Source organism: Otolemur garnettii, unplaced genomic scaffold (assembly GCF_000181295.1).
Source record: "Otolemur garnettii isolate 467f Iridium unplaced genomic scaffold, OtoGar3 scaffold00187, whole genome shotgun sequence".
NCBI lineage: Eukaryota > Metazoa > Chordata > Mammalia > Primates > Galagidae > Otolemur > Otolemur garnettii.
Window position 1 is genome coordinate 433,466 of NW_003852582.1, and position 10,440 is coordinate 443,905.

Here is a 10,440-nt window from a genome sequence, read left to right on the forward strand (position 1 = left end):
CCCGCCACCTTAGGTGTACGTGGCTGGCGCCTTAGCTGGTTGAGCTATAGGCGCCGAGCCATGTTTTTCTTTATTATCCTATGCTCCATAGTGTATTAAAAAATAAAAGAAAAAATTGTCATTAGTAAGCTGAAATACTATAATGAAAGTTCTAGGAATGTTTAATTATAGAACTTAAACTTTTCAGTATTTTGGGGAATAAATTAGTCTTAATTGGTTCTATAGAAAGTACGCTTTTATTTCTTAAATGGGATAATAAAAAGCTTAGTAAAAGAGGAAATAAAAGTAATTTCATTTATAATATTTGAAAATTCCACTCAGGTATTATCTTCTCCAGGAAGCCTTTTTTTTTTTTTTTTTTCCTCAGTACCATGCTTTAGATATATGTCTGAATTCTTAGTACTATGACAGTGCATGTTCTCAAACCAGTTGGTGAGGTCTGCTTCATAATTATCATCTACTGTGTTATCTGCCTGTGTTTATTTACCTTTAATTTTCAAGTTTCTTGAAGGCTAGTCTCATGCCTTGTTAGTTAATGTTTGCACCTCTGTGCCTTGCATATATTCCCTTGGATATTTTAGATGCTTAATCAGTTAGCAGATTTCATTGTTTTCATAAACATGCTATGCATTCTAGGATTGATAATGCCAAACATAAGCACAAAAATTTTATCTGGAGTTATTTTATATTATTCATTCTCCCTTCATTAGAAAATATTCACCAATTTTATTTACACATATTAGTGAAATGTTTGTACTTAGATTTTGAATGGAATATTTTGGGTTTTTTTTTTTGTATTTTACTGATTTTAAGTTTATTTTAAATGTTAGGTCATGGAGAAAATGCTTGTGCAAAGAAAAGTCATGAAAAGTACCTCATAGCTTTGAAGAGCTCTGGACTTACATATCCTGAGGATAAACTTGTATATGGTATGCAGGAGTCATCTGCTGGTACTAGTACTCTGGCAGTTCAAGGTTTGTCTAAATATTTAATATGAACATCAGTAACTTTGCTGTATTAAAATAAAAAGCCCCTCAAACTTTACTCATTACTGAATAAATTTATTTTGAGCTAAAACAATGTCATTCTTTGTAAGAAAAGTAGGAAAAATGGTAGAAATTTAGAGGCAAAAAAGAATAGACTGGCTAGAGAATGCATTTCCTTTAAATGGAATTTGGTTAGTATATTAAGTTTGGCTCTAACTCATGAGAACTATAACAGATTTAGCTTTTTTGTATTAATATTTGTATGTCTCAAAAATAATTTTAAAGTAAAGCAGTGTATGGCAACTTTGAAGGGCAACTTTTTTTTCTCCCCTCTGAAGGTTTTGCAGGTGCAACAGGAACATTGGGACAAGTAGATTCTTCAGATGAGGTGAGATTTAAAGTTTAAAAGTCTTAGGAGTTCTAGCAATATACAGATGTGTGGGTATTATCTAATTTAAGTTTCTCGTTCTAAAGACAAGAATACTGAAGCCCATAGTGGCTTCTGAAGGAAGCCTACATCACACAGTTACTTAGTGAGAGAACAAGACTACAACTAAATTTTTACTTTTTACTTAAAATTTATTTTTCTTTTCACAGTTTTAAAAGTGGGAGATAATGCAAGAGCAATGTCTCTGTTAGCAAAAAAGAAACAAAAAACAGTGGGTGATAGAGATAGAGATTTCTCCTCAGAGTGTATCCCTAGATAGTTGTCACAGGTACGATGAAAAATTGTTTAAAAAATTTGTCTAATTTACTGAACGAATATGAAATGTAACAATTTTTCTAATCTCATGATAAAGTTATACTTTATATATCAAGGATTATTAAAGGAATGAAGTGGGAAATAGATCATCAATTTGAAATTTCTGTTTTTATGGTCTTTATTAATAATAATTACTTCTAATAAATCCATTATTACATTTCTATATTTTATTAGTATGTAATTTATGAAAGAAAAATCTCTTTGTTACTTATATTGGTGTTCTTTTTTTTTTTTTTTTTTTTTGAGACAGTTTCACTATGTTGCTCTTGGTAGAGTGCTGTGGCATCACAGCAACCTAAAACTCTTGGGCTTAAGCGATTCTCTTGCCTTAGACTCCCTAGTAGCTGGGACTATAGGCACCTGCCACAAAAAAATGCCTGGCTGTTTTTTTTATTGTTGTTGTACTTGTCATTGTTGTTTAGCTGGCCTAGCCCACATTCGAACCTGCCAGCCCCGCTGTATGTGGCCAGTGCCCTACCCACTGAGTTATAGGCACTGCCTTATATTGGTGTTCTTTTTTTTTTTTTTTTTTAGACAGAGCCTCAAGCTCTCCCCCTGGGTAGCGTGCCGTGGCATTACAGCTCACAGCAACCTCCAACTCCTGGGCTCAAGCGAGTCTCCTGCCTCCGCCTCCCAAGTAGCTGGGACCACAGGCGCCCGCCACAACGCCCGGCTATTTTTTGGTTGCAGCCATCATTGTTGTTTGGCGGGTCCGGGCTGGGGATTCGAACCCGCCACCTTAGGTGTATGTGGCTGGCGCCTTAGCCGGGTGAGCTATAGGCGCCGAGCCTATATTGGTGTTCTTGATGCTTATAAAATTTAAATTTCATATTTCTGTCTAATAATACATTTAATGATAAAAATCTAAAAAATTAAATTATATTTATTTTTTAAAAAGACACAGATTTTATTTATTTTATATTTTTATTTCTTATTTAGTTTTTTTTCTTTTGAGACAAAGTCTTACTCTGTCACCCTGGGTAGAGTGCCTTGGCATCATCATAGTTCATGGTAACCTCAAACTCTTGGGCTTAAGCCATCCTTTGTCTCAGCTTCCCAAGTTGCTGGGACTACAGGTGCTATCACCATGCCTGGCTAGTTTTGTTTCTTTTTCCTTGTTTTTTTTTGTTTTTTTTTGTTTTTTTGAGATAAGAGTCTCACTTTGTTTCCCTTGGTAGAGGGGTAGGGCCTTTATAACTCACTGCCACTTCAAACTCTTGTGCTCAAGTGATCTTCTTGCCTCAGATTTTCATTTTTTAGTAGAGATGGGAATTCTCTCTTGGTAAGGCTGGTCACGAAGTTGTGAGCTCAAGCAATCTACCTGCCTTGGCCTCCCAGAGTGGGAGGATTACAGGTGTGAGCCACTGAGCTGGCCGGTTTTTTTCTATTTAGTAGAGTTTCTTGCTCTCTTGCTCAGGTTTCTAAACTCCTGAGCTCAAGCAATACACCTGCTTCAGCCTTCCAGAGAGCCAGGATTATAGGCATTAGCCACCGCATCCAGCCATAAAATTACATTTTAAACATACATAGCTATTTTCCTTTGGAGATTTATTTTGAGTTGATAATATGAACTAAGCCAAATACACTCCTTTTAAAAGGATGATTTCTGTTATATAAGTCTAATAATTGATTTAATGCCTTATAATTTTATAGTAGTATATTTCCCCTCTCCAAAGGCTCCCATAAAATACATGATTTTGGGCAGTTTCACTTTAGGGAATTTTTAAGTGTTTTCATCACATTGGAGAGGTGTTTCAGTATGCTGCTAAGGAATTTGATCTGGAATTAGACTATCTGCATTTCAATTTGGGCTCCTAGGGAACATGTCTCAACTTTTCCATACCTAAATTTCCTCATCTGTGAAATGGAGATAATAATAATGCTTAATTCATGAAAATATTATGAAGATTGCATGACTTATATGTAAGCACTTAAACCATTGGTACTTGACATACTGTAAACATTATATCTTTGTTTGCTAAAGAAATAAATTCATTTAAAAATTTTATAAATGGTTAGCTTAAAATTTTTCATTTTCTTTTTTTTAAACTTTGAAATAGTTACTTATAAGAATTTTATTCATGTAATAACAAATGAGGAAAACCTACTGATATTTAAAATAGACTTTCAAAAATATATACACATTTATTATTTTAACTAAAACTGTGATAATTCCATTTTGAATATAATGGGAGGGGAAATGGTAGAAGAAAGAAGGGTAATTCTTCATATGCCATAAAAGGAAGTAATTGATAATAGGTTTTAAATTGATTATTCTGCATTCAGGGCATTTGTGGGGAGGTGGATTGGCCTATCAAAAGGTAAGCTCGAAGAAGATTTGGAGTTGAATATGAATGGACAAATGGATACTCCCTTGGCTAACGTCAGCTAAACAGGATAGTGGCCTTCTGTATATCTATTCCAGTAGAAACTTTAAAAACCATTGAATAATGAATCATTTAGTGATTATATAGAACACTTTATAAAATAATTTAAACGTTTTGATTTGATTTAGAATAAAAAAAAATCTATGCTTTTATTTGTATATATATATAGTAGGTTAGAACCTTCATCTTATTTTTTATGCTGAGAATTATTCATGATAACAGACTTGTTAACAGTTCTTTATTTTCATGAATTGAATTGATTTCTGGATATATCAAAAGCTTATTATCGTCAACATGGATACTTTCTGTTATGTCTAGTAAAGAAGTAACAGTAATTTTTGTCCTGGCCTAAATTCTCCAGGTTAGCTTTTACCTTGCCAGTAGAGACTTGAATTGTACATAACTGCATTGTAAAATCATCATATTTATGGTTCAGTGCTAGAAGGACATTTTTGTGTCTTTAGTGTGGGGGGGGCTTTTGAATCTCTTGTAGAAGTAATTTCTAGGTCAGTGTCAGAGGATTTGAAATATACTCCTTGTGCTTTATTATTGCTTCTACTCTGCCCTTTTTAGATCTTTTCTTCTATTTTGTGCATTCTTTCCTCTTAGATTCTGTGTTTCTGCAACTTCTTTATGTAGTGTTTCACATGATCATTTGTTCCTTAATTATGATTGTGTCTCAGTGTGAATATTGTGGTAAATACTTTTTCATAGTGATTTGAAAATACTTTATTTCAGTCCCGAGTCTCATAATATACTATTTTTGTGATAGTAGCTGAGAAGACTTACTTTTAGAGCATGTGATGTATATTTATATACAGAGGGTGCTAAAATTGTATATGCATTTTAAGAAAGGAAAGAAAAACTGTATTAAAATTGTAATAATATGTGCTCATAACATTTGTTATCTTGTATGTTGTATTTTGTGTCTCTTGTTAGAGAGTTCAAATATGACTTGAGTATTCTAATTTCAATACAGTATTTTTTTCTTTCTTACAATATGTGTACATTTTTTGGCATCCTGTAGATTTAAAGGTACTTTAGACTCTTTTACCTTTAATTCTTTTTTATTTTTATTTTTTTGAGAAAGAGTCTTACTGTGTCGCCCTGGTAGAGTGCCGTGCATTCCGTCATAGCTCACAGCAACCTCAAACTCTTGCCTCAGCCTCCCAAGTAGCTGGGATTATAGGCTGAGACTACAGGCATGTGCTACCATGCCTGTCTGGTTTTTCTTTTTTTTTGAGACATAGACTCACATTGTTGCACCCTGGTAGAGTGCCTGGGTGTCATAGCTCAACCTTAGACTCTTGGGCTCAAGTGATTCTGTTACCTCAGTCTCCCAGATAGCTAGGACTATAGGTGCCCGCTACAGTGCCTGGCTATTTTTAGAGACACGGTCTTGTTCTAGCTCAAGCTAGTCTCGAACCTGTGAGCTCAGGTGATTGGCCCACCTTGGCCTTCCAGAATACTGAGATTATAGGCATGAGCCATTGTGCCTGGCCCTTGATTTTTTGATATTTAATAGAGACGTGGTCATGCTCTTGCTCAGGCTGCTTGTGAGCTCAAGCAATCCACTGGCTTCAGCCTCCCAGAGTTCTAGAATTATAGGTCTGAGCCACTGTGCCTGACCCCTTATTTAACTTCTGAACACCAGTTTCCTCATGAGAACGTGGTGATAATTTTAATGTCAAGATTAAATGACATATATATTAAGAAATGAGTATAATTGTGATGAATGTGTTACTTAGTTCAATGTAAGCATTTCACATTGTATATTGAAATGGTACCCTGAACCCCATAAATGTGTCAGTGTACAAAGTTATGATTTAATAAAAAGTAATTAAAAAAAATTAAATGACATATATAAATTCCCTATCATGGACCAGTTGTAAATTTGACTTTTGATAAACATTTTCTACCTAGTGCTTTATGAGTAGAAGGAATTTTAAGTATTTGAATTTTGAGCTATTATAGATCATGCTGTAGAAATTTCTGCTGATCTTTGTAGAGGAAATAGTTTGCTAAAGCATGATTTAAAGGCTGTGAAGTTTATCTTTACAAATTTAATTAAAAGATTACCTAAGTAATGTGCAAATACATTGTGTTGTTTGCTGGACAATTCAGATAAACAAAAGTCTCCTCTCTAATCTCTCTAATACTAGCCCTTCTCTGGGTATCTCTCATTAATAGTTTGGATTTAAGTAAGTCCCTGACAGACTCATTTCTATGTAGTAAATAACTGTGTTTATAAAAATGTACAGTGTATTTGAATAAATAAATATTACACTATTTGTGGCTTGCTTTTATTTACTCTGTGGTATGCTGTGTAAATCTATCCTTCTTTCCATATGTTGTGTAGTATTCTCAAATGTGAATATAGTAAAGTTTATCTGTTCATTTTCTTAATTTCTAATTTTTTATTTTAAAATGGTTTTTCTTTTTGTGCAGATGTGCAAATATTTCTCTAAGATGGGGGATTGCTATGTGTATCTTAATTTTTTCCTTTTTGAGAGTCTCTCTCTGTTGCCTCAGGGTAAAGTGCTGGAGACTCTCAGCACCCTCAAACTCCTGGGCTCAAGTGATCTTCTTGCCTCACCTTCCTGAGTAGCTGGTATTAGAGGTGTGTGCCACTATGCCCAGCTAATTTCTTTTTTCTATTTTTAGTAGAGACAGGGTCTAACTCTTGCTCAGGCTGGTAGTGAACTCCTGAACTCAAGCAGTCCAACTGCGTTGGCTGCCCAGAGTGTTAGGATTACAGATAAGAGCCACTGTGCCTGGCCTGTATTGTAAATTTAATTTAATTTAGTGTTTTTCTTTTTGAGGCAGTCTCATTTGGTTGCCCTTGATAGAGTGCTGTGACGTCATAGCTCATAGCAACCTCAAACTCTTAGGCTCAAGCGATTCTCTGTTCTCAGCCTCCTAAATAGCTGGGACTATTGGCCTGTATTGTAAATTTTAGTAGATTATTTTTTTTTCTGATTTTAAAAGTCACACACATACATATTTAAGGTAAAGAGTATAGAGAAGTTTAAACATGAGACTTTTATTCAGAGCCAGTCATAGAAAGGTTTTAGTGATAAAAGTCAAGACAATTTCTATTTTAAGATTGTGATCATAATTTTTAATATAAAATGTATATTCATTTATGTTTCATTATGTTTACTACAAAGTCTTTGGTTTGTAGTTTTGAACTTACTATCAAGTCTTGAGTTACAAATAGAAGTCATGTGGTATAACAAAAACAAAAATGAAAACTAGTACAAGGCATTTCAGAGGCTATTAAAGTTATGAATACTAGAGCTAAAAGGGACTTTAAAATTCATGTTGTCCTTTTATGTATGGATGAGGAAGCTGAATTCCATACAATTGACTGGTTGTTTTAGGCTGGTAAATACCATCTAGTAAGCAGGAGTGTCCAACCTGTAGCCAGCAGACCCCTACAGATTTTGTGAAGACATTTTCTGCTTATCTGTGGTGTTGGATATTAGCAAAAGTATGCATGGACCTTTCTTTTGCTAATAAGCTTTCCTTAGTATTTGTGTATTTAATGTGCGGCCCAAGACAAGTATTTTTTTCTTTTTTCTTTTTTTTTCACAAAACAATGTTTTATTTTCTTTAAATACTTTAAAGACAGGTTCCAGGATGGCCTCCTGGGCTCAAGCAACCTCCAGTAATGCCTGTGCAGAGGCTTATGGGGAGGGGGACTGGCAGGTAACAGAGCGGAGGAAACCCGGGCCAGACCTGAGTGAAGCTCAGGAGGTCAGAATGGCAGGCTGTTTGGAGGAAGGACTTACGAGTGCATCCAAGTGTAAACAGGTTGCTCTTGTGATGCCTTTCTCAACCCGTGTCTTATTTTTTTTTTCCAAGAATAGGGAGGAGGGTAGTAGAAGAAAGGAAGGAGGGGGTTTGGTGTGTTCTCACCCAGTGGGCACAATGCAGGGGTATATGAGACACTGGGTGAAGAGTCCAAACACAACTTGGACTCTATCTAACAATGTAAACATTGTAACCCAATTGTTTGTACCCTTATATCAATCTAAAATTTAAAAAAAAGAATTGATTTCTGGGTTTTGTCTTGATTACTATAGCGTTTTGCTAAGGTTTCAGATCAGAAGTATGAATCCTTCAATTCTGCTCATTTTCAAGATTGTTTTGATTGTTTTGTGTTGCTTCCATTTTAAGATCCAAGACAAATCTTCTAGTATGTGCCAGAAAAAGAAAAAGGGTTGGATACCCCTGAGTAGTACTGAAATTGAATATTAGGTCTCTTACCTGCTGGTCTGGTATTCTTTTATAAAGTGGATGAACCATGTTCTTATAATTGCTGTGCAGCGAATTTGTTCAAAACTGTGTGTCTTAAAATTATTATTTTATTTTGCTCATAATTTTATGACTCAGGAATTTGGGAGGATAGCTGGACACTTCTCACTTGGGTTATCTGATGCACTTAAGTTAGTTTTTTGCTGAAGCAGCAACAGTCATGTGAAGATTAAACTGAGGTGGAGATCTAAACAGTATATATACAGGGTGGCCATAAAGTTCATGTGCAGTTTAAAATAATGTGCAATTTAAAACTGCACATGAACTTTATGGCCACCCTGTATATTACTTAAAATGATTAAATGCAAGAATTAGTAAAGAATGGGATAGATTAAGGAGAAAATAGATGAAGAAATAAAATGGATAGGAAGAGTGTGATAGAGTTAAGAATACTTAGATGTTCTTGAGCAAATATGTATTCTATATGATTTAAAAATTAAGGCTTTTAAAGCTATACTGTATTTTATTGCGACTATAGGCACAGATTTATTTTAGTATTTATATTTGAAATTAAGTAGAGTTTAAGGATTAGAGTTTCTGTACTCTTACTCTATAGGCCCATGGGATTATCAAGCAAATTCTTTTTATGATTTCATTCTTGTAATTTAAGAAATTGTATATAGGCTCAGCACCTGTACCTCAGCGCCTAGGGTGCCAGCCACATATATTGGAGCTGGTGGGTTTGAACACAACCCGGACCTGCCAAAACAATGACAACTCCAACAACAACAACAACAAAGATACTGGGCATTGTGGTGGGCACCTATAGTCCCAGGTACTTGGGAGGCTGAGGCAAGAGAATCACTTAAGCCCAAGAGTTGGAGGTTGCTGTGAGCTGTGATGTGACAGCACTCTACTGAGGGTGACATAGTGAGATTCTGACTAAGAAAAAAAAATGAAGAAATTATATATAGAGGAAGATAAGATGAGAAGAAGATAATAGTGACATCTTAGTTACTACTATAGACAAGGCATTGTAACCATTTAAAAAATATTTTAAATTAGAATTTAAAATAGGAAGAAACTCTAGATGTAATCTAATCCAACTGCTTCATTTTAAAAATGAAGAAACATTTAAAACAATAGCAGCAGCAGAATTTCTGTTTGCAGGGTTTTATTTGAATGGTGATACGTACACTATAGTCTAGTTAATTTTATTCATACAAGTTATAGCAGATATTTGTCCCCACTGTCCCTAGAGTAACAGAACATTGTGTACTCAGCAGTGCTATTTACATACATGCCATTCTTTTTTTTTTTTTTCCAGTTTTTGGCTGGGGCTGGGTTTGAACCCACCACCTCTGGCATATGGGGCTGGTACCCTACTCCTTTGAGCCACAGGCGCCGCCCACACATGCCATTCTTAATGCTGTTACTACTTATTCTGTTTTTGTGTAGCACATATGACATAAGAAGAGAAAATGTTCTTTAAGTTGCATTGAACCAGAAAAGAAAAGCATATATCTTAACATAAAGTATTTTAAATTTAAATTTATTTTTTTGTTTAAATTTATAACCATTAGATAATCCAATTCAAAAGAAAGTTATTTCTAGTATTATATCTAGGTGGACCTGACTAAGAATTTCTTAGAGGGAATAGTATCTTTTCAATAAAGATAACTTTAAAAAAAAAATAGAAGATAACTTTTCAAAGAATGAATATGTTTTCTAGGACCATTACTATAAGCAGTGTCCATTTGTCTGTGTGCAGTGAGTACATCACTAATCTTCGTGATTTTGAGATACCTAACCAACAATACAAATAAAATCATTTAAAACGCACTTTCATCTTTGAACCTATGATAATACATACATCCATTGTGGAAATACTATTTTATTTTTATTAAATCATAGGTGTGTACATTAATACAATCATGGGGTACAATGTGCTGGTTTTATATACAGTTTGAAATATTTTCATCAAACTGGTTAACATAGCCTTCATGGCATTTTCTTAGTTACTGTGTTAAGACATTTATATTCT

The 10,440-nt window shown here is 34.5% G+C and overlaps 1 protein-coding gene across 1 annotated transcript in view; it reads left to right on the top strand.

Moving 5' to 3' along the window:
• The window catches only part of UBR3 (ubiquitin protein ligase E3 component n-recognin 3 (putative)), a 223,553-nt gene that overhangs the window by 51,114 nt on the left and 161,999 nt on the right, over positions 1–10,440 (top strand). Inside the window, exons 4-5 of the mRNA XM_023507551.1 lie at positions 831–974; positions 1,325–1,374. Of these exons, the coding sequence (XP_023363319.1) occupies positions 831–974; positions 1,325–1,374 (194 nt within the window). The remainder of the gene's footprint in view (positions 1–830; positions 975–1,324; positions 1,375–10,440) is intronic.